This window comes from Ascaphus truei, chromosome 3 (genome assembly GCF_040206685.1).
Source record: "Ascaphus truei isolate aAscTru1 chromosome 3, aAscTru1.hap1, whole genome shotgun sequence".
NCBI classification, from domain to species: domain Eukaryota; kingdom Metazoa; phylum Chordata; class Amphibia; order Anura; family Ascaphidae; genus Ascaphus; species Ascaphus truei.
The window spans coordinates 44650716-44677109 of record NC_134485.1 but is presented as its reverse complement, the minus strand read 5'-3'; the positions used below and the strand labels follow the sequence as shown (position 1 = coordinate 44677109).

The 26394-nt window shown below is 39.2% G+C and overlaps 1 protein-coding gene across 13 annotated transcripts in view; it reads right to left on the bottom strand.

The window, feature by feature from the left end:
- Window positions 1-26394, bottom strand: part of ROBO2 (roundabout guidance receptor 2) — a 1224910-nt gene that overhangs the window by 538652 nt on the left and 659864 nt on the right. The window contains exon 1 of one of the 13 annotated variants that reach the window (XM_075593981.1): window positions 8779-9644. The exons of the other annotated variants lie outside the window; for them this stretch is intronic. Coding sequence (XP_075450096.1) covers window positions 8779-8833 — 55 coding nt within the window. The 5' untranslated portion in view covers window positions 8834-9644. Of the gene's footprint in view, window positions 1-8778; window positions 9645-26394 lie in introns of those variants that run through there. 13 annotated transcript variants of the gene reach the window in all.

Genomic DNA, 26394 nt, shown 5'->3' with positions numbered 1-26394 from the left:
TGGACTGTAAGTACGAAGATAATACAGAAGCTTCAATCATCTTAAAGAAATGTGGAGAGATGAGAGCTAGGCATTTACAGTACCCCAAGAGACATGAAAAATAACGAATACTGTAGGTTAAAAAGCAAACCAAAGTCTGTGACATCATCACAAACATGAAAAAAAATGAGAATAGCATTGGACTGGACAGATTGTAAAAATAAATTACCGTTGTTGGACAAAAGTGGTACTTGACGCCATTCCAAGAAATATCAAAAGACTATGACGACAACCAAAAGTAAGATGAAAGGATAAAATTAGAGAATTTCTTGGAGCAACATGTAGAAGAGAGGCCTGTAAACACAGTACCTGGAAGATCATCATGGACGCCTTCATCTAGAAGGAGATCGACTAGGCCTGAAGATAATATACATACAACACCTTTAACAAGACTTGCATTAGCTTTTGGTAACACAGGAAAATCTCTGTTAATAGTGCTGCCTTAATAACGCACCTTAAAGTTTGACCAATGTGTATCTGAAGTGTATTGGAAAATCCAGGAAACGTAATGATGGTAGTTTGCTAACGGATTTTATTTATGCCTATGATTAGCTCTGAGGATCCACGTTAAATGAAGGGAAAATAACGTCTATTGTCTAATTAGGTAAGATAACGTTATATGCCCTCATTTAGCGCACTTCTGAGGATCTATCCCATAGTTAGGTATAGTCTTTACTATATATTAACAAAGGAAAATAGTAACTAATGTGAAATTGTATGTAAATATACAAAGCTTGTGTAACCCCCCCCCCCCTCCTCCTCCCACCCTAAATGTTACTATCAGTGTTAGTGTTTGCTAGGCTCCACCCTGGGTTGCTGTGGGGATCTAGACGTCATGCAGAGGTATTTAAGCAGGAGGGGCTGTTCTAGAAGGTTAGTGTGATGGGCCTTAACCTCTGCCTTAAAGGGCTCCAAATAGAAAGCCTGTATCTGGCTGATAAGTCCAGCAGGGAGCTGGTTCATTTCAGCTATAGACAATTAGCCAGTCTCCACCTGGCTCATCAGTCAGGTAGAAAAGCCTCCTGTATAAACTGCAGGAGATGGCTCTAGCACAGGAGAACCACAGCCACAATTCCAGGACGGTCACTGGAGCTCGCAAGAGGGTGCACCCCACAGGTACCAACCAAGACTGATGTAAAGAGCCCCTGACAACAGGTACCTCTTTGGACTTTGTATCAGAGGTTGGTAAGAGGCATTTCCTCCCATCCCTGCAGATAGTACTTGGAAGTGTGAGTCAACCCTTATAAAGGGATAGGCTTTTTTGTTTATTTTGTATGCTGCCTTAAAGCTGTTGTTTTCAAGCTACAGGCTAAATAAAAGCCAATATTTATTTCCACCAAATCTATGTCTCATTGGTTATACCTCTGCGCTCATCTCCTACAGTTAGGCTTCAGGAGGGCAAGAGAAGCCTCAGGGAGAGTAGACACCAATTTTCTTAAGGTAATTGTATAGACCAGGCCCCCTACTTTATTATGTTATAGACAGGGATAGTAGCTTTGTTAGTTAGGGTCACTACAGAAGACTAAGTGAGTCCAGTATAGTTGCTAAGTAAAACTGCATGCGACAGAGGGCCTCAGTAACGAGGATTCCCGGATGCCGGCAAATCGGCTCTATGCAGATCTGTTTTGACATTCCCTTCAAGCTGAAGTGGAAGTGGCTGTTACCATAAAGGCCAAGGTATTGGGTTACTTATACAGGACCCACTAGGATCCTCAATAGGCCTAGTATTAGCAAGATAATGAGGAGAGATGTCCCAAACCAATGAGGAGGGGGGCCCAAGTCTTAGCACAGCGAAGAAACACGATATGTTCCTCCATTCGAGTGTTAAGAGTGGCACTGATGGAAGAACTCTATTCATGTATGTCTGATTTTAAAATTCAGTGCAACATTGTCAATCAATATATGAATGAGCGGTCCCTGTGCTTGGGGACACAAATAAATGACAGTTGTACTATAAAAGTTCCTGGCGACCATTGTTATATAAACCTTGCTACCTCATTGCCCACCCGCCTGAATTCTAGCCCCTGAATCAAGGTAAACATGCAGAGTAGCCATATACACATCATACAGATGTAATCTCCCTAGGAAGCCAGGCAGGGAGGGTTACACAAATAAACATAAACTATCTGAAATGTTAAAAACTATACAGATGCCCCTCAGTTACTCCCTTCCCTCCCCCCCCCCCACCCTCCATATCCCCCCCCCCCTTCTTGCCTTCTCTCTCTGAAGGCCCCACTTCTATGACAACCATGGTTTTCAATCTTTCTCCCCCAAAATGTTAAAATGTTCTTGTATTAGGCTGTACAATATGTATGACGAACATTTGTTGTATAACTGCCTAATAAAACCATTTGAAAAAAAAAAAAAAAACTATACAGATGCTCTTACATTGGTGTATATTGTGTAACACGAAGCACATTAAATATGAGTTAATCTTTTTTTTTTCATTAAGCTTTTTATTTATTTTTTGCTCTCTTATTCTACCAAATATCTGGAGATTTTGGGTCCAGGGTCCTTATTTTCCCTATCCCTTCACTGCGGTTCTGAGTAGAATAGGAATTCCTCCTATTCCATTTAGATTGGTCACATTGTTCTAGGAAAGAAAACAACAACCATATATAGGCAATGCAACTAATATGCCATTTTCAGAGCGGCACAACATCTCTCAAAAGGTTTACGGTGTAATCTGATATAGGACCAAGGAGGCTTGACCTACAGTATTCATAAATATATTAACTTTTCAATGTGGTAAACGCAGTTTAAATCCCAAGTCACTGTATCTCCCTGTACTTTACAGAAATAAATTACAAATCCAGGCAGATTTACTAAGCAGCACATCATTTTTTCTTTCAATATCACTCTTTACTTCAATGTTGATGGCATAAACACAACTGCTTGTGCAGCTTAAAACAGTATGCTCTTTAATATCCTTTATGACTGAAAAATGTAAGTGCAACACTACATAAGGGGAGCAACTTAAATAAACTGATATAAACCAAAAACAAATTGTTTGATTTACTGGTGTATGGGGTTTAGAATTTTGAACAGAAATATATATTTTTTAGAGTATTCTATAGCAGCGGTGCGCAAACTGGGGGGCGCACCCCCCAGGGGGGTGGGAGATTTGTCAGGGGGGCGCGGGCAGTTGCAGAGGTCCCACGCTCCTCCCCAAGGCATTTAAATTAATGCCGGGGGATAGAGTGAGGCCTTTACAACACTAAACTTACCGGGATTCAGACGCGTCTCCATGGCAACACGGTGTCAAATGACGCCGTGGGGTCATGTGGTCACCGGCATCAAATCCAGACGTCACGTGACCCCTGAGCGTCATTTGACACTTCTGCCAGGTAAGAGAGGGGGCACGGGATCTGTCCGGCAGAGGGGCTCAGCATGAAAAGTTTGCGCTCCCCTGTTCTATAGTACTGTATATTAATTTCATCAAATTTGGGGCTAAGAAATACATTTTGACTCAATTTTCTTAGATCAGATACAGTATACTTTATTTCTTCCTTCCCCTCAATCGATATCCTGGTGCAGGAACTTGATTGACCTACTGTATAGCTTGTCCTCTTTCAGGCTAATGTACTGATAAACCTGACTGAAGCTATAATTTTCCTATTACTTGAAAGGTGAGTAATGCATTTCAAATCACACTATTGAAACTATTGTAGACCACATGGCAGCAAATATGTTAAGTATGAAATTGGAATACGTTATGAAATAGTTGAATCACATTGACCAGTTATGCATTGCTCTTGGAGGTCCGTAGTTGACCAATTGTAACATATATAAATCAGAATCAGTCACCATGACCAACACATGAACAGGAAATATTTTGGGGAATTAACAGTGAATAATTTGTTCATCTCTATTTTTACCCATAGATAAATGTTATTAATTTGCCTCTGAACAAAATATTCCAAGACCCCCATGTTGTTTTGTCACATTGCTAAATTCAACCCAGCCTTATACATTAATTGCATTTTGCAACACCAATCTTCTCAGACTCACTCTGTCACTTTCACAGTTCTTTACACTGTATATAATAACAATAAATATTTGTTCTTGTATAGTGGTGCTAGTTTTATGTAGTACTTTACAGAGACATTTTGCAGACACAGACCCTTTAGAGCTTATAATCTATGTTTTGGTGCCTGAGGCACAGGGAGATAAGGTGACTTACCCAAATTCACAAACAGCTGACAATGGGAATTGAACCAGGTTCCACTGTGTAAAACTCAGTGCCAGTCAGTGTCTTTACTTAGTGAGCTGCTCCTTGTATATATACTATAACTAGCCCATGGTTTAACAGTAACTACACTTGTGCTGCATGGTGTTGCCAGTGCAATAAGAGTCTGGAGATATGACCCAATAAATCAAATCTTGAGATCGGGATATAAACATTAGCATTGCCAAGCTCTTACCAGCCTAGTCATATAAAATCAGTAATGCATGCCACTGGATCTAGCCTTGCTATCTTCCAAAACAGAGCCACAATCTTAAAGCACATTAAAGAAATCTTTTTTCCATATGGCTCTGTTCCCAAGAGGAAAATGCAACTGAAACATGGCAATAAAGTGGAGGCCCTAACTGTTTATTCTGTGGGGCAAAATCAATCAGAAGCATGGCAGTGAGCCATGATCTGAAACTGGGGTATAAGTGAATCTATTTGTTTTCGAAAGATAGGGTTTGCATGGCATGTGCTTGCTCTAATCAGCATACCAGGCAAAAAAATAAAACGTCACTAAATAAGTGAAAACACAATTCAAACCTTTCACCAAAAATAGACAGGGTGCATTGCATAATGAGGATGAGTATAGATTTCCAAGCCTCATTCTAAGAGAATAAATAACATACAGTATTCCTTTATGTCCAAGCACAAGCTGAATAGACAAGTAAGTGGTAGAACCGCTTAAAAACTACCCTTCAGTCCAGCAGTCATGGTGGAATGAGCAACATGAATCATTACTACCACCATCACCGATAGAAAGGTAACCATTGCTGTATGACTTATTGGTTATTAGCAGGGGTACGGGAACAGCATGTAGAGGATCATGGCAGATCTGGCAAAGGTTCTGTGTGATACATTTCCCTTAGTAAAATGTCCTTTGAATGACTGCAATCAATAGTAAAAATTCCATGAAAATAATTGTGGATGATTTTCATGGTGTAAACGTGAACTGCTTAAGAAAATGTATATTAAACATATGGGTAACAAAAGCACATCTCCATAGAATGATTAAAAGGGTCACAAATTAGAAATTCATAGTCAAAATACGCTGCCCTGCTCTAATATTCTGTTTGTAGCCTGGCCTATTTATTGGAGTAGCTGATTGCTTTACAGTTACTCTGCTGCAGGAATAAATATTAATGATAATTTTAAGTAGGTCAATGTGTACACATGGGATTGAAATAAATAAATAAATATAAGAACTGCTTATTACAATATCCTCTTCCATTTGCAAGAAATACAACACAAAGATTTCTTTGGAAGGGTCGTGAACAGACACATTGTGTCTTCTTTTTTTACCTTCCAGTAAGAAAATGCCCAAATGTATATGGAGTACATGAACACTACTACTGTAAGTGCATTGCCATGCTAATCAACCATGCAATGGAGAACAGTAGGATACTGTATGTGGCATTGAGGCACATTAAGTAGCTTGCAATCAGATGATTTGAGTTTAAGGACAACTTTTTTGCTTTTTTTTTTTTAAACATAGATTCTTCATGCTTATATTAAGATACCTTGGATAGCACTACAAATAATTGTAACATATATAAGAATAAAGGGGACATCATAATGACAGTGAAAACCACAGATTATGGTGTCAGTTGGAAGACCAAAAAAATACCTAATCCCTTTAGTTTTTGAAGCGCATTGGGTATAGGGTAAGAGTTAATCAAAGATGCTCTATTTGCATTCTCTTTCCTATGGGAGAATTCAGATACTATATTTGGCACTGGTGTTTTTCTCTATTCTCCACTGAAATATTCAGCCTATCAATACACACAACTGTCACTGGTGGAGGGAGAGAAGGAAGAGCTCCTCTTGATTTTAATTAATGAAGAGTTTTGCCGATATTGCCTAAAGTAAAAAATAAAAAAAAAGCTATCATTAACACACTGAAATGACCAAAGCCATGCCCTAGTTATTAGTTCATCGAGGACTACTACATACATTTGTTTACAGATGTTCAATCTATTGTGCATACAATGTTCTAGTTACATATAAAATGTTCTGTATTTCAAGGATAGGTGCAGCAAATTCCTGGAAAGCAGTAAGGTGCCAGATGTTATATGATCTGAATCACTACAGAGTTAGTGGGCCATGTTTACTAAGCAGCACTTCACAGCATATTGAACAGGTACCAGAGAAATACTGCATACCCAATACTGCGAAACTGCCACACTAAAAGATATGGTTAGTTACTGTACCACAGGGCACTGTGGTCACTTTTTGATAAGCAGTTCTATACCCTAAGACACATCCCTGTGCCAGGAAATGCATTAAAGCTCATTCAAGTGATTTAGCCACAACATGTCTTCCAGCGCCGGAAGGTTTGTTACAGAACAACATCACTTAGTAAATATAGGTCGAGATGTCTGTTTTAAATCAGACCACAAAGTTACATTTTATATTCTTAGAGGCTGACAAATGATTGTGGCAGAGCTTTGGCAAGGAGTGCCCCAGGCTCATTATGTCCCAGTCTTTAAACTGGCTAGTTTGTTTACCTTTACATGTTATTTATAATATCATTAATAATCTACAGTCTCCCATTCTTTTCAATAAAATAAAGCAGACGTCACACCATTAAAAAAGCCCCATTTTTTAATATGTAAGTGTAGAGATAATATCACTTGTGAGATGTTCGAAGCAACTTCAAGAACCCTATTTCACCTTTTGATCTGAAAAACACATTAACAAGAAAGAACAGAACTTACTAGTGATCCCACATACTAACCATCAACATGCTAAGCAGTGGCATCTGTTCTATGTTTTCAGTATGTATCTAACATGATATGTATATATATCATAATGCTCAAGCAGTACATATCTATTTATATACCCATATGTATATTTAGGGTGTATATGTTGATAGGGGGGAATGAACAAGTGTTGTCATTTTAATTGGTTATCTCTTATTCTAACCTATCTTTCACTATGCTCTATCCAATATAATCTACAGTCTAATGCTCATTTTATGAAACAGCACTGGGTAGAGCTATTAACATGTTTTCTCCACTCTCACACAAAGGCTCCTTTCCAATGTTGCGAGAAGTAGAGTGACACACAGTTAGCGATTCATCAACTTCCATTCAGGTGAAGAGAATGTCTCCTATTCAACATAGAGGGCGATTTGCTCAGATCCAATATCGGATATCATATCAGGATCCTGCGTTAACTGCCATTTATGTCAATGGGAGTTAACACAGGGAAAGCACTTTGTGAATACTGACAATAGTGAGAAGCATGGTAATGCACAGTTAACCATTTAACGTCCATCTAGGTGAGGGAAAGCTGATGACTCCTTAACTGTGCATTCCATTACTGTGTGCTACACCGCTTTTCACCCTATTGAATGAGGGGAAGATAGGAGAAGTCCCCCACCGTAAAAAAAAACCAAAACAAGTTCCATTTCTCTTTCATTTGAATATAACTTGAACTCCAGTTCCAGTAAACAAAACATGGTACACATATATGTGTTTGCAAGATGCAGTCACAATCTCTATTCTTTAGAACAACAGTGGCAATCCTATCTGTGGCTTGAAGAGCAGTGAAGAAGCCAGTAGAGCCAAGTGCCCAAGAGCAAGATGTAAAGGTTGCTAGAATGGGTTCTGTTAAGTACAAATGGGTTCTCAGAAAAGGTATGAATTAGAGGCTTTGAACAACAAGATGATTTTTCCTTATTGTAACCCAATTCAGGAGTGCGTTTTTTGCTTCAAAAGTCATACACCAGATAGCAATATTCTGTTGTGTGTGTGTGATATATATGTGTGTGTGTGTGTATATATGTATAGATATATACATCTATATATATATGTATATATATATAAACTAAATCCCATAAGTATAAATTACTGATTGGGTAATTAATTACATACAAATGTAACAGCTACAAATGGCTCTTTTATGCTTAAGTTTCTAAACAGCGATTAGCTTGAACAAAAGGCAAACAGATGTGGACTGAATGCAAGTCCCAGTTGACTTTATAGGGATGCACATACCTGTTCAAATCAATTCCAACTGTCTTTGATCTACTGTACCACTCTGAAAATGATTATACTGTGGGAATGCTGAACATGATGCTGCTTCTCTGTGTACCTGATCTAACCATAATACTAATACTGCAGGTAAATTCCCTACTGTTATGTATATTTGTGTGGAGGCAAGTAGATCATTAACTTATCTCTTGTATCAATTACCACTATTATTTGTGCATCACTTGGCATAAACATAGTTCAAAATAAAATGTTTAACTTTTTAAACAGTCATTTTCTATGGCTCTTAGGAGTTTTTTTTTTTGTTTTTTTTAACACATTTCCCATATCCACCACAGTGTTGGCTAAAGAAAGAAAAAAATGCTTATTGAAAACATCCCACCTCCAGCTCCCAGCTACAGTACATAGCAAGGCATTTTACTTATTTCAGCTCACTAATTTCATCCATGTGCTTCTCTAAAAATAGCCTCAGAAAAGCCAGTATTTGCGAGAACAGAAAAGAAATGTTCAACTTACCAAAAACCTGAAAACATAAAAATCCACAGAGCAGGACTGGGGCTAGAAGACCCATGTTTACATATTAAATGAGATCCAAAAATTGGTAGAGAGCCTAATTCCAGCACAGATGGAGTTTAAATGGGAGAGGTACCCTTGCAGATTATAGAAAACGAGTACAAACTTTAGGTTGTGGTCTTGCACTGAACACTTTATGATCCATTAAAGACCCAGCACTCTGCTTAGTATAGTACCACATATCCTAGATGTTTTAGTGGGTCAGTGGTATGCTGCTCCTTGTTACCATTGCGGACCCCAATCACATCCCTTCCTTGAGAAAAAGAGCAGAGTTCCAGGAAAGTGGTCCACAAACTTGTCCTCAGGCTGGGCAGCAAACGTTTGGTTTCTCAGATGACTTTTAAGCTGTGGGGTGTTTCACTGCATCCCATTCGCAACCAGCAGTTTTGCCTTTGATTGCCAGTGTTTTTCGTTCAAATGATCTCTATCTACTTCTTCTAGCTCCAGAACAGGGCAGTGTGCTGGAGTTTATAGTATTGCTTTGCACTTGTAGTGTATTAATCCTTAGGATGCAGGTGTGCAGTAGGATGAGAGGCACTCCACAGCGTCATTCAGTAGTCACACAGCACAGCACTGCTCAGATGAGCCCAGCCCTCCTCTGTCACTCCTTCTCTAGCTGGCTGGCTGATGCTGCTGCTCCCTCAGCGCCCGGCACCAGCTCGCCTCACTCTGGGACCTGGCTCAGCACAGCAACCAAACAGCACTTGAAAAGGGGGAGGAGATACAGAAGCTGAACCCTGCTGCTGCTGTGTGAGACTGGAGAAGAGGGGGGCTGATCTGTACTGCACACTTCCAACGTTACCCTTCTCCGCAAATCAGGTCATTTACAACCCGGGCACTGTACAAACGGGGAGATCATTACAATCAGCCATATGCAGAATGCACTGCCACTGAATATATACACACATAACACACACGCACACGCACACACACTGTGCGGGGAGGTACTTCTTCAGTATTTTATATACACTAGATAACTTTCCGATATATTGGGCATATGCAATACTGAACGATGTCCTATTGTTTTTCTCAGAGGACTTGATGGAGATCATATTTATTCAATTATTAATTACTCCTTTAGTGATGGAGCTAAAGTAAGATTATATATATATATATATATATATATATATACACACACACACACACACACACACACACACACACACACACACACACACAGAGACAAATACTATTGTCTTACCCTAGGTTTTGCAGCTCTCCTTATTTATAAACCCTTTATTTAAAATTTGCCCTCTTTCTGTTATTTTCTGTAAAATGTATTCATTGTCCATGTCCTCTACTTAAAACTTCCCTTAACTAGAAGAGGAAAATACTGTCTGATTTCTTACCACCTACTTGGGGAAGACAAAGGGGTCTGGGACAGGGAGCACAGCATGTACTGTAGTGTGCGTGAAATACCTGACATTGCATGATAGGAAGATTTCACACATATGTCTCTATTGATATATACTGTATAACACACTTTCAAATAACACCTACCAACCATTTGGCCGACAAGGTGTTAAGCTTCCAAAACAGACGTTTGCAAAAATGTCTACTAGCATTTTGCATTTATAAATAAGCAGTGAACATCACAACATTGCAATAAAATGCTTAAAGTGAGAAAGTGGCACTTTCCACTGATTCTGAGTGCTAAAAGTTGGGAACATATTAAACATAAAATGGATAATGAGAGAGAAAAATCTCCAGAGCTTCAGTTCTGAGTTCAAACAATAAAATGAAGGGAATGAAACAGTGCCCTTGAACTGCACAGTCAGATAAAGAGACAAAGGGAAAAACGAGGTATGGTGGGTTGCTTGAGATCAAAAGGGTTTAAGCAATATAGGTACAGCCAATGTAAATAGTGGGGATGTGAGAGCACGTGTGATCACAGGCATCCTGATAGCTATTTGATGTTTGCCCTGATGATTACACTGTGTTACAGGAACACATACAGTCCAGGAGACAAGAAAAGGCAGCCAGGAAATGAAAATGAATCTTTAGTTCCCCCTACTGGCACACACATCCTGGATTGGTGTTCTACATTTTTCATCTTTTGTTTAAGCAAAGCGATTTTTTCCCAGTTTGTTGTATGTATATATTTATTTATATGAAAAAGTGAAAGTCCACCGCACTCTACAGGTATAAACATAAAGCCTGTGTATTGCATCCACCAAAGTAAAAGAATACTCTTTTACCTTGTTGGATGCAATAAACTGGTTTTAACGTTATATCTGGAGAGTGTGGCACCTTTTCATGAACATATTTTAGAACTGGCGTAGTTTCCCTGGTTCGGCTGCTTGCGCCCCATGAAGATAAGCAGCGACCGCTTTGTTATATAAGAGCTTTGTCTGTACAAGCTCTATTTTACTTTTTCAGTTCTCTAATACTTCTTTTGTTACATATATTTATTTATTTCTATCGCCCCCACACGCTTTACAAAAGATACAATACAGTACAGAGAATTGTAATACAATAACTGCAACAATCAAAATCAGACAATAAGAAAAGTAAACCCCTGCCCGCTAAGCTTCAAACCTCTGAAGTCGCTATTTTCTGTGTACAATAAACCATTACAAACAATATTTTGAATTTGTTATATGTCATAAATATAAATGTTTTAATTTCTTTAGGTGTAACTTGTTATAGTACATGCATGTTGATATGTTTACTGTAGGTAATAATACTTATGCTGTGTCTTTCATTTATATTTAATTTGTTCCAAAGAGCACACATCGGGTTTCTTGCCATGAATTGGACTGGCTCTGGTACCACTAGAATACCCCATGTCTATCCAAAAAAAACTTTTATGCAATGCTATATGATGAAGAAATCATACAAATGGAAACTATGTGAGTGTGTTTAAGTCACTTGGAAGGACGCTGATAACAAATGTACTGTGTTTTATGATAAATGTTTATCTTCTAAATATGTTTTATGCCAAACAGTACATCACTGTTTTTATAGCTAGGTGGAAAAATAATGTATTGTTATGATATGTTATTTTGTAGGATTTATTTTTGAAGCAAACTTAGATCTGGTATGTTAATAGGTATACAGTAGTATTTTGGGATGGCTAAATAATACAAGAGGGATTACTACCCCCATTGAAGCTCCACAGAAAGATTTTAAGTATGCTCATGACTAGGGACTCCGTACTAGCACTTGACACTCTACTGGCTGTTAAAAGTTTGTGCCCCAAGAGATAATACCCGAGTGTCATATAGACACTTTCAAATAGCAGAAAAACGGGTTTCTTGTGGATGTATTGTTTGGCTGATATAAAGGACTGGGTGCTCTTCCCCATCTATGTCCTCACACAGAAACTATGTCCAGCACTACAGAGCAAGTCCTTTAATCTCAGAAATGAATCCTGACATGCAGCTTTCCATGGAATCACATTTGGCTAGATCCATTAGAGGAGCAGCAATTGTTGCAAACTCTGGTATAAATCGTCAATAGTTCCCCGCCATCCGCAAAAAGGGTCTCACCTGCTTCTTTGTCTGCAGGACTGTCTCCCATTTTTCAACCTTTGGCTTTAGTACCTCATTGATTACCATGTAGCTTAGGTACTGTACCTCTTGACCACCAAGGAGGCACTTTGAAGGGTTTGCTATCAACCGTGCCTTTCTCAGGGGCCCGAAGATTGCTGTCAACTGAACTTTCCCAATCGGTACTATACATGACAATATAATCTAGGAAAGCGGCGCCATACCCTGTGTGGCCTTGTAACAGGTTGTCATCCTAAGGCTGCGCTTATAGTGCCAGCGATGGCGACAGTGATGTCGCATCAAAACAAATGCATTGTCGCCGTCGCCAGTGCTTATAGTGGACGCGATGGCGCGATAGAGCGACAGCGCTACCAAAAATCTGGTAGTCAGTGGAATTTGGTTTTTGAAGAGATGGTCTCCACATGTGACTGGCTATAAGTCAATCAAGGAGCTTCTCCGCCCGTCTGCCTTCCCCTTTGCTGACGTCACTGGCCTTGTAGCCAGCGACATCTCCAAACAACAAATTACAACTATCGCAATGGTGACAGCGACGGGTAACATCATCGGTTGCATCGCCATCGCCGGCTGTATAAGCTCAGCCTTAGGAATGTCGCAGGAGCACTGAGTAGCCCAAATGGCATCCTCGAGAACTGAAATAGTCTTTGACGTGTAGCAAATGCTGTTTTTTTCTCTTGTGTCTCGCAATACCGGAATTTGCCAGTATTCTTTTAATAAATTTATCATAGAAATAAATGCATCTTCTTCTTTACCCAAACAGTTCACTGACTCATTAATATGAGCCATTGAATGGGCGACATAGCATAAAACTCTTGGAAATCAATTCCAAATCGTGTTGTGCCATCGTTTTTGGGATGAGATATTGGGCTACACCCAATATATCTCGATTCCCCCACCTTTTCCCAGTTTTAGCATATTTGTTATCTCATACAGTACAGAGGTTTTGGAATTGTTCTAGGCTTTAGTCTGACCTTTACACCATGGTCTGTTACAATGTTACGTTTAATCAGTTGGTACTTTTCAAGAATCTCTGCAAAGACATCCCAAAATGATGCAACTATCTCCTTCACTTGGTGCAGTTGTTTGTTAGAAAGACTCTTATCCATCGACAGAAAAAATAAATAAGACAATTACCCCATCACTTTAGGCCGAAATAGGAAAAACCCAAAGCCCAATGTTTTGGGTGGCACTGTAGATGTATAGATTAATGCACAGGTATTTCACGTAGACCTCATGAAGCCATGTGTTGAACGGTCAGCATTCCTTAGTCATCCAGTTGAATCTGCACAAGAGTTGTATGTATGTATCATTTTATTTATGTATCACCCACAATGTATGCAGCGCTTTACAAAATGACAATACAACGTAAATAAATTACAAACAATGGGGATACGTGCAACAGGTACATTACAACATAAGGCAAAGGGAGGCCCTGCCCCCAAAAGTTTACCAGCTAAGTGAGCGTTTGACCCTCGAGCCAGATTATTACATAATGAATTGCAGGTGTTCATGGATAAGATTATTATACTACATTTGAAGAAAAAAGTACCCGAATAAGAACACTGGGAATTCCCTCAATAATAATCCCTCAAAAAGAACAACTATAATCAAACTTTGAGATCACTGATCAACATCTTTATTATCAAAATACAAAAAAATATTTTTGTTAACCCTAATTAATAAACAAAACATAATTATGCCCCATGTAAAAATAAATGATAGATAAATCCTCTCCACATTTTCTTTTTGGTTGAGAATGCAGCCTATCACACCATTATAAATCTATTCCCAACTAACAAATTGCATTATACATATGTGCCATATACAGATGCAGCGGCCGTTATTCGAACACTTAACGAGTTGTATACCTCGGAATACCCATGTCATGGCGCGTGATTTCTTCAAACCGTACCGCCTTTAGACGCGAGTGCATGCGAGTGCAGAAAATGGCATTTTAGTGCTCTGGTTTTTAAACACCTGAAATTAACACAGTAACACAGTAGCACAGTACTGTACACATTACAATTAATTAATTTCATTGCATTTCATTGCACACAGAAACAGAATCCATGAAATTCAAACAAAGCAACCGCGGTAAACACGTGTGCCAGGGGTGATTGGCCGCGTTAATGCCGCGTGGAGTACAGCAGCGCACACAAAAACAGCTTTGTGATTTGTTCGAATAATGGCCACTGCATCTGTATGCTCAATCTTAGATGTTCAAGTACAATTAGTGTCTACCCTTGTAATATTTAACAAAACAAAAAATAGACAGCACTCAAAATAAAATACAGTAGATGTAGTAGAGATTAGATGGTGCAACGTGGAACAAGGATGAACCCTATTTTCTCCAAACAAACAATAGACACAAACAATGTTCCCAGCACTATGAGTGCTGGGATCATTGTTTTGTGTCTAATCCTTGTAATATTGTTTTCCCAGATCTATCAAAGCCACAAAGAAAGGAATAGTGAGCTAATCTTATATATTAATTAATACACCAAACTGCAGGAGTATCCAACAAAAAAATAAATGAGAGAACTCAACAGGATCATTAAAACACTCTCGATCTACACGAGTACACATTCTGGACCTGATACCAGCTAACCCAAAACCTGGCACATTCTACATGCTCCCTAAAATTTCACAAAGAGGGTAACCCTGGGCTCCCTATTATCTCTGGATCTGCACACTGACCGAGAGTAGTTCTGGCTGGGTGGAAGGCATTTTAAACCCCTTGTCAGGAACACATCCAGCTATATCCAGGACACCACCAACCTGCTTCACATACTTAATGCCATTGGCCCCCTCCCAACAGGCACACTACTAGCAGCCATAGATGTAGAGTCACTTTACACTAACATCCCCCACAAAGATGGGATTTCAGTCTGCAGATACTTTCTGGGACCGCAGGAGCCACTCACAGAGACAGTGACTAAATGCATCAAATTTATTCTGACCCATAACTACTTCACATTCAGAAATGACACATACCTCCAGACAACCGGGACCACTATGATGGTGAGGAGTAAAGTATTCAACAGTACAACTGAATGCGGGACAAGACCATGCCAGGACACAAGATGCAAAACCTGCGCAATGCTTCACACAGAGGGCACACTACAAATACCACACAGGAATCTGGAGTACAAAATCAGAGGAAGGTTCACCTGTTCCTCCAGCAATGTTGTGTACCTCATCATGTGCATGAAATGCCCAGGGGGCTGCTATTACATAGGTAAGACGGGGCAGGGGCTAAACAAGAGAATGAATCTGCATCGCCACAGCATCACACGTGGAACAAAAGACAGTCCTGTCGGCAAACATTTCTCTGACTCTGGCCACAAGATGAATAATCTGAAGGTGGCCATACTCAAAGGTAATCTTAGCATACCGAAAGAGAAACAGTTGCATGAATACAATTGTATGCAACTGTTCGAGACACTTAGCGATGGCCTAAACCGAGACCGAAGTTTTATGAGTCACTACTGACATTAGAGAACTCTCTTCCCATGAGTGCTAAAGGCCATGTCTATACATACTGCACTATATGTATGCACACACAGCTGTCTCTTACACATACAAATTCTCTATGTAATTCCATCCCTATATACTAATAGGGACCGCATAGTATATACACACACTTTTAGTAATGCTACAGCTTCTTACATTTCCATACCTACCCACATCATTAATATACACTCTCAATCCACACACACCTTTTGTAAAGCGCTGTATACACTGTGGACTCTTTACAAAGTTATATTTACATACACACACTCTTACATCACTAACATTCAGGGACTATTTAACACCTCAAGTCATATATCGCATACTATACAGGGGGGTGTTAGGTTTCAGTCACAGGGGAGAAGAAGTGGCTCAGTGAGTAAAGACACTGACTGGCACTGAGCTTCAAACATGGAACCTGGTTCTGTTCCCGGTGTTGGCTCCTTGTGAACTTGGGCAAGTCATTTTATCTCACTGTGCCCAGGCACCAAAAACATAGATTGTAAGCTCCATGGGGCAGGGACCTGTGCCTGCAAAATATCTCTGTAAAGCGCTACGTAAAACTAGCAGTGCAATACATGAACATGCTATTATTATTATTAGATAACATTCTTATATGCAGCGTTTTTATTAAACCCTTGCCTGCTTTATTCAATGTACCATCGCCGGAAGAAGAGATCAATGTATCTCGAAAGCTCGCACAAATAAAAGAATTTCGTTAGCCACAGAACGGTATCGTCTATTAATTTTTCATTATATACAGTTGTGTGAAAAAGAAAGTACACCCTCTTTGAATTCTATGGTTTTATATATAAGGACATAATAACAATCATCTGTTCCTTAGAAGGTCTAAAAATTAGGTAAATACAACTTCAGAGGAACAACAACACATGACATATTACACCGTGTCATGATTTATTTAACAAAAATAAAGCCAAAATGGAGAAGCCATGTGTGGAAAACTAAGTATACCTTATGATTCAATAGCTTGTAGAACCACCTTTAGCAGCAATAACATGAAGTAATCGTTTTCTGTATGACTTTATCAGTCTCTCACATTGTTGTGGAGGAATTTTGGCCCACTCTTCTTTACAATGTTGCTTCAGTTCATTGAGATTTGGGGGAATTTGTTTATGCACAAATCATATATATATACCTTATATGATTGAGATAACATAAAGATTGATATAGCATAGTATTAGATGTAAGTAAAATTTGCATAATTCAGTTGGCTTTCAGATCTTTATGTTGCTTAACTAACGATTAGTACTAGTACTAATGGTATAATTATTACATATTGTTAAACAATGGTGCACCATGTTTTTTATAGTGTGAATCATTCTGTTTTAAATACAATGATCATTTGCAATTTATATTCTTTTTTTCTCTAAATAAAAAACAGAGCTAAACACAAGGGAAATTTCCCACTATTGGCACAGACTAGGTATATGTTGAGTTGACGCACATTATTTGAAAATGTTTAAATAGTTCACTATTCCTTTCTTTGTGGCTTTGATAGACCTGGGCAAACAATAATAGAAGGATAAAGGCTAATGGTGTGAGAAAATCTAAGACTGAACATCAGCCCATGGTTTCATGAGGTTTACATGAAATACCTGTGACCCTCTCTGTCTATATGGGGTACATACCTTCTCAATTTATGCTAGTTTAGCACCCCTGTGGAATACTACTTAAGGGCCCTAGATGGTTAACTGCAGGTATAGCTAAAGTGTATCACCACTGTCTATCACATGGGGAAGGATGACTAGCCAGAACCTAGCCACAACCACCTTCTAGAAAGTGCCGTCTGTTGTTATTAAAGAGGCAGTCCACATGGCACTTAAAAAAAGGTTTTGTTTTAATATATGCAACCCTTGATTTCTTTATTGAAAACGAATTACCTAAGCTGCCAATCGATTCATTTTCCTTTGATCGATCAGCAAAGATCCTGCTTCCCAGGGTTCACTAAATGGTTGCTTTTCAGTTTCAATCAATTCTTCAGTCAGCGTAACTCAGCAGCTACAATGTATTCCTATATTACTAAGGTAGCATTATCTATTGTTACAGTTTGCAGCTCAAACTGCTGGGAATATTGACAACAAATGATCACAAACAGGAAATTGTTGAAAATAACTTGCACTGCTGGGGGAGTGTGCTTAAACCTGCTATAGAAATCAAAGGATGCTCAATATATTAAAACTCATTAAAAATGGCATTAAGAGTTGAAATAATAATAATAAAGCAAATGTTGAGGTATTATCTACTAATACAGAACTGATTTATAAAAAAAAAAACACATGTACTGTAGGATATTACTTGGATTGCTCGTTTAATTAATGCTACTAACTAGAATGTCATATTGACTAGTAAAGTACGAGGGGGTGGGTGGGGGGAAGAAAGAAGTTAGTATGTGGTTCCTGTGAATAAAGTTAAAGAAAAGTTCCTGGTGCCCTTCTCTTATTGTTTACCATACAGAGCAATAGAGATGAAAATGGAGCACAACCGCATAGCAAAAATAATCACGAGGTGACCCCAATAAATAATATATATTTTGAAGTGTAATGGACAAAAAGATAAAAAGTGCACCACATACGCGTTTCGCACTAAAAAGCACTTTATCCTCGGGCTCCTTTGTGTTCCTTGAGCACCTCTCCTGCTAATATCAGCTGTTTGGAGTGGCGTCTCAGCCCTGCCGGCATCTCCCTTGGCTCCACGGCATCACTTCCGGTATCCCTGGAATCACTTTCGGTTTCGGCTTTTCGGCTGGATAGCAAGTCCACGAGTCTGTCAGGAGGCTATCACCACGGACCCCGAGGGAGACACCGGCAGGGCAGGACATAATTGCAGGACCACCAGCCACACCCTAGGGAACGGTGGTGGTGAGAAAGATCACGTTGTCATACACTATATGTGTTATATGCTTTAAATATTGCACACATTGTAAGTGTGATTCATATATATATACAGTGTTCAACAAACCTATACATTTGCACACCCCGGGCGAGTGGATTTAACATTGTGGCAAGCTCCTATTGGCCGAGTAGATTTTTTGGTGATTTGTCAACCACTGTGTGTGTATATATATATATATATATATATATATATATATATATATATATATACACAGTGGTTGACAAATCACCAAAAAATCTACTCAGCACACAAAAAAATCTACTCGCCACCTAGTACCAAACGTGTGCTGCTTGGGCCAATATTTACTCGCCCGGGGGTTAAATCCACTCGCCCGGGGCGAGCAAATGTATTGGTTTGTCGAACACTGTATATATATATATATATATATATATATATATGTATATATATATATATATATATATAATATATATATATAAAGTCTTAATCAAGTTGATCTGTGCAATGGTTACTCTCTTTCTTCTATACTGAGGTACCAACTACTCGACCCCCACTCTTGAGAACAGATTCCCTGAGCTTTGGATATGCCTCTTTAAACCTGCTACATTGTGAGTAGGCAACACATAGGAGCCAAGTCTACCCAAAGGTAGTAAGACTTAGTCTTCGCCAGTAACAATTTTGTTACTATGCTGGAAATGTGCCCTGTGTTTTCCTTTTCTCTTCAGAGCTGAGCTCACATGAAAAGGTGCACTAATTGCTAGCTGCAATAAGTGTATTGCAAAGCAATGTGCTTCAGAACACACTTGTATTAAAGGAATTAAATATGTTTTCCCTTAATTCCAAGAAGATATGACCCCTTTTGAGCTAATGTGCCAAAAGGGGGATGCAGGAAAAGGTATCACCTCAAACCTATACGAAATGCTAGTGAATGAGGGCAAGGAAGCAAAAGACGCACAGATGGCGTGGAAAGGGAATTAGAATCCACCAGTGATTTAGAGGGCTGCAGAGACATCTAGAAAGCAACAGCAAAGGCTTCTATACTGTATACATAACAGCTAAGGATTACTCATATAAAAAACTATATCAATGGTACTACAGTACACCCCGCTCAAACTGCTCAAAATATTCCCAACTGTGTCACCAGTATGCTGGAGACAACGTGGACAAAGGGGTCGGATGTCACACATCTAGTGGTCATGCAATAAACTGACATGCTTATGGGATGAGACTATTCAGATTCTAATACGAATACTAGGAAAGAACATACCTAGGGAACCGTGGCTAATAATTTTGGGACAACCTATCCCAGATCTATACAACTGTGAGCCACAGTTAGCATCACAGATTAATTTTGGCAACCAGATGTTTAATTGCAAAGAAATGGAAAGACCCTAACCCCCTCCTTGGCATCCATTTAAAGTACAATATGGGAAGGAATGATAATAGAGACAATTACAGCTTACCTCAATGACACTGTGTGTAGATTTCAGAAAATATGGACACCATGGTTCATACAGTATACGCTAGAAACAGGTGAGATTGCCCCAATTACATTACTATAGGAACAATAACACATAATTTAGAGTATGTGACAGGACCACCCTACCCATCATCTACACCTTACATCACCCAAACCACAGACCCCCCCCCCCCTCTGACTCTGCCCCAACGATACATAGCAAAGATGATGGTATGGTGCAACTGATGTGAAACACAAGTTTATAACACTATTTGAAGTGTCTATGTTATACAATGCCTGTATCCTATTCTCCATCCTTTTATATTCTTTATCTCATAACCCCCACTCTATGTTTTGATAAAATGTGAATAAAATGTAAGTTTAAAAAAAGGTATATAAATGTTATCCCCATCATATTACTCCTGTATCAAACAACAGCTGCATGCAGCACCCATTCTGTTCCTTTCTCAAATGCACAGGACTATTTTTATCATCAAAATACATGTATTTGTCTGAGATATTAACCCTTAACCAAAAAAGTCACTCGTACTGATGTTACCTGAGGAATTGTTTGGGAAAAGTTCAGACTTGGGAGTTAATTCACATTATAATTTGGTATTTAGCACTATTATTTATTTTGTTTTATTGTGGTCAGAGGTGATTCGCAGGTTGAAGGCGACAACGTCATTTTGTTTACACAGTGCTAGAAAGATGACATTGAAAACGAAATAAAGTAGTGTCAGATTGTATGTAAAAAATGCGCATAGATCGGAGGCTCCTTGACCACATATTCACAGCGAGAGTAGCTGTCGGCTCGGCGCACATGCGCAGTAGCTGGCGGCTCAGTGTGCATGCTCAGAAACCGGATCAGCGCGCATGCTCAGGTACAACCCCCCCCCCACTTTGGAGAACTGAGACACAGGCACAGACACACACACACACAGACACACATACACACAGAGACACACACAGACACACACACACACACAGAGACAGACACAGGAGGAATTCACAGTTAGTATAAATATAGAAGTGCAAATAGCTAAAACAGGATGTGTGCCGAGCACGCACGTTCCAAGTCAAACTTCTCTGCGTTTTGTCACTGAAATTGTGTTTTGATTTTTAATGTTATGAAATCCCCATCACAAAAAAATTCTGTGACAAAACAGTGACAAAAGACAAAGACGTTTCACTTAAATTACGTATGCGCGACACTCACGCAATTATTTCCCCAACACCTTAGCTACCTTAGGCATAAGGTCATGGGCATGCATTATGCATGCCTTCCTGGCCACAATGCCCACTAAGGGGTTAAATTATTATATATTTTGTGAAAATGCAAAGTATATGTAGTGTTACAATATATACCTGGCATCATCGGGACTTTAAATGCCATTTTGACTCTGCTTCAGGGGTTTTGTTTTATTTTTTTGCTATAATTTATATTTTCCTCCTTATTTTTTTTCAGAAAGTTAGCCAAAGGTAAAAAAAAATTCAGGTCAAGTGCAGCAAAAATGTTTGTGTCAGGTGTCAGGTATATAGAATAAGGGCTTAAAATGAATTGCATGTGTGTATATATAATCTGATGGCTATTTCATGTAATCATTAAGCATATTTTAACTGGAAATGTATCACGTGAGAAGAAAGGCGCTAGCAGCACAAGTAACATGCTTTTTCTGTAGCATAATTTCTTTGTGGTCATTTTTCACAGACTGCAGACTTAGCACCTGCAGAATGTGAGATCCTCCCTCTGTGTAAACAAGTAAATGAAGCTATGGCAAACATCGTTTTACCATCATGGTTGAATTGGTATAAGCAACACAATCTACTCATTTCACAAACATACAATGGTAAATCAAGAGTACACAAAACAACTTCTGCAAAAATACAAAACTATTTTGTACTACTTTCTTAACAGAGCAAAATCCCTCTCACGCTTTGCGATACAGTAACTGTTTGATGACCTTTTTGCAATAACAATATTCTAAAACTCTGCAGATACTTATACAGCCCTACAGTATTTAACTGTTATTTGGTAACGTCTCCCACCTACAAACGTCGGGCCATACCAGTCCAAAAAACAGCGCAATATTTATTTGAGGATTACAAAATGGAGTTTGTCTTTTGATAAATCCGGTGCAAATCTTTTGCAATCATGTTTTCCCACAGTTTTTCAGCAGGGAGACTTTAGTTAAAAACCCACAGAAAACAAGTGAAGCTGAATAAAAAAATTAAAAAAACAGATCTGTTTCAAATATTGACTGCTTTCCCTCAAATAAATAGGGCAACACCTCACCATTTTATTTTTACCTTAGCTATAGTAAAATAGACTAATTTTTTTGTAGTTTCTATAATAAAAATGACAAACATGGCCACGGAGTCACCAATAGATAGTCACCATGTCATCTTCACAGCTAGGCCTGATCCCATTGCCTTTTTGTGTCCAGTTTATCTTTGGAACCAGATGGTCCCTTCCCTGGACATCAGCAGACCCAAGATTAGCTCATGAAATAGTCCCCGGCTCAGATAAGGAAAACAGATATATATTGAGCAGAATTGACTGCTGCTTAAATGGTATTTATGAAAGTTTTTCATTTCTATAGGCTAATATCTCAGGCAAGTACTCATCCTTCTGAGAATAGCTTAAAATAGGCTCATTTCAGTCAACATTATTTTGGAATAGTTCTCTCAACCCAGGTGGGAATTAGCAAAGACTAAATATCACCCTTCCAGGCAGACTTCCCTTTTTAAAACTGTTCTTATTTTTTTCATCTGATGCTCCTTTCAGGAGATATAAGCGTTTGAATTATCAGGTGTCCTGGATGTTCAAATGAAGCTCTCCCCAGAGCCTAGTGCATTTTAAAGTTTGCCATACAGTAGTAACCTTAGTACAGCTAAACCCCGTTATAGCACGGTCCTTGGGGGCCACTCGATCCGACCGCGCTAGAACCGGAGGGAGGGAGTAAGGAGGGAAGGAAGGAAGAGGTGGCCGGAAGCCCTACACGTCCCCCAGCAACGGCCCTCCGAGTCCAGCCGCAACCTGCTCCTTACCTCCCACCACCGGCATCCATGCCCCTCCACCGGCATCCACTTCCTCCCCCCCCCCGAGGCCCCCACACCTACCGGCCCTCCGTGGCATAATCAGTTTTGGGCCTAGCCCACGCGGCCCTCCGAGTCACAGCTTGCTCCTCACTCACCCCCCCCTACTGGCATCCACACCACCCCCCCTCCCCCCGACACCCCTCCTCCCGACACCCCCCCTTCTCCCGACACCCCCCTCCTCCCGACACCCCCCCTCCTCCCGATGCCAGCTCCGCTCCGATCTCAGCAGCCGACACCAAAGGTAGGGAGGGGGAGTGGGAGGTGTGGTGTGCTGTGCAGTGTAGTGTGCTGTGAGTGCTGTGAGAGTGTGCTGTGAGTGCTGTGTGCTGTGAGAGTGTGCTGTGAGTGCTGTGTGCTGTGAGAGAGTGCTGTGTGCTGTGAGAGTGTGCTGTGAGTGCTGTGAGTGCTGTGAGTGCTGTGTGCTGTGAGAGTGTGCTGTGAGTGCTGTGAGAGTGTGCTGTGAGAGTGTGCTGTGAGAGTGTGCTGTGAGAGTGTGCTGTGTGCAGTGAGTGTGTGCAGTGAGTGTGTGCAGTGAGAGTGTGTGCAGTGAGTGTGTGCAGTGAGAATATGTGCTGTGAGCAGTGTGCAGTGAGTGCTGGGAGTGTGTGCAGTGTGCAGTGTGTGCAGTGAGAGTGTGTGCAGTGTGCAGTGTGCAGTGAGAGTGTGTGCAGTGAGAGTGTGCAGTGAGAGTGTGCTGTGAGCAGTGTGCAGTGTGGAGTGTGTGCAGTGAGAGTGTGTGCAGTGTGGCAGTGTGGCAGTGTGCAGTGTGCAGTGTGCAGTGTGCAGTGTGCAGTGTGCAGTGTGCAGTGTGCAGTGTGCAAAAAAAATGTTAAAAAAAAATTTAAAACATTTTTTTAAAAATTTTTTTTAAACGGGAGCAATGTGAAAACCGCCTTATAACCGAATTCGCGTTATAACAGGTCACGCTATAACGGGGTTAAGCTGTAGTTAGAAAAGAAGATGAGCAGGACATTCTCAGGGAACAATATACTAACATTCTATAAGTTAAACTTATTTTGGGGGGAATTTCTATTTTAACATCCAAGTCAGTGGATTTTAGCTTTGGCAACTTTCATTCCAAGTTCTGTTCTGAGAGGGTACAAAATAGCCATGATATTTATCACTATACAGATCAGTTCTAAGATTGTTAATGTCATCCCAAACAAATTATCTCATTGTTTAGTCTTTAGTTCACAGAGGACTAACATTAGCCATAAAAAAAAAATCTTTATCCCATATATTCAGTTCTGAGAGTGTGAACATTAGCCCAAGCTAATTCTCAGCCCAGTAATCAGTTCAAAATGTGTCATCATAAGTCCAGGCCAATGCTCACAAGTTCAGAACATACATGATAAGCATTATCCAACCAGCCATCGGTTCCAGATGGGTGAATATTAGTCCAGATCAATTCTTCATCCTGTTCGGTTCTGAGACGGGTAGTTTTAGCCATGACATTTATCCCCACATTATGTAGTGCAGTATGTACAGTAGTGCTGAGGGAGTTAGCAGTTTTCAAGGACAATTCTCACTCCTGTATTCAGTTCACATAAAGGGAAATTAACTTATTTCCAAACCAATAATTACTTTAATAGTCAGTTCACAAGCATAAATATATCAAGGTATATTTCACTTCTCTTGTATCTCTGTGCATTTATTGGCAATTTTGGGGAGGACACACAGAAAACATGGCACTGTAGGACATCATTAGCAATTTAAATCCATTTCTTTGAACAATCTGTTGCATTGTTTCACTATAATTTTTCTCGTTTAGAAACTTCCCTAAAAAGACATTAACAAGTCTTGATAAGTACATGTCTTGCATTTGTTGTGAGCAGAATAATACAAAAAATGCAAAATTTTCAGGATCGTTAAATGTAACCACTAGCAATATGTAAAAAAATAAATATATAATAAAGTATTATATGTGATTACAGGTGCGTGGCTGCCTATTTCTCCAAATCTCCCTGTTGTAATTCTGTTATAAAGTTGATGAATAAAACAGTACAAGAGTTTTTAAAGGAATACATTTAATTGAAATCAACGAGATTAACCATAGTTTGGTACAATGCTCTACACAGTATGTACCACTTTATGGGGGTATACGGTTTTGTCACAGTAGAAATAACACTGCATCAATGTATCAAATTTACTGTATACAATACAAACATTAATTATATTATAGTTGAAAACAGCTCCAAATGGTCACTTCGGCATATATAAAGTAAGTCTCTCAGGGGTAGATGCTCAAAGCTTCGTTAAATCTGTCCTACGCAACTGAGGAAAACTAATGTACGTTACCTATTTAGGTTTGTTTTGTAACGGATATTAAAACGGATTCTATAAAAAAAGATAGTTACAATGATACTAGAAAAAATACTATTTATTTAAAAGGTACATTTTGCCAATTGATCCTTTGCCTATTTTAGGACCATGTAACTGCTCACTAATCACAATAACACTATTTTAATGAACAGTTAAAGAATCTCGTTATCTCAAAGAGTTAATGTAAAACCTTAAAATTCATCTTATTAAATGTAATATATATATATATATATATATATATATATATATATATATATATATATATATATATATATATAAAATCTAGAATTATATCCTTGAATAATAGTACAACGTGAATTTTTTTTAAAAATCTTAGGTTTGTAATAATGTAAAATTGAACATACATTAAGTACTTGACAAAATAAAAAGTAAAAGCCAGTGATTGCCCTTGAGAATACTCTGAGCAAGGAGCAAAACAGGTGTTGGGCTAGGAGATTAGGGCAGTGATTGATTTTGGGTAACGCACTAGTGACAATTTCAAATTGTCAAGAGATTTTTAGGCTCTTTTGACCTGTGTTCGACAATGTATGAAATATATCTTATGTACGCCATGATGAGGTTTCACATACCCCCTTAGGGTACATGTACCCCTGGTTCAGAACCTCTTCTTTAAAGAATAGGTGGCACAACATATTCACCATGTATGCTTCTGACAACAACAACAAAAAAGTTTGACTCCTCTGGAAAAAAACCCCTATATTTAGTTTTCTTTAGAATTATTCAAAGCATAAATGCTATTATATTTAAAAAAAACAATATTATTGT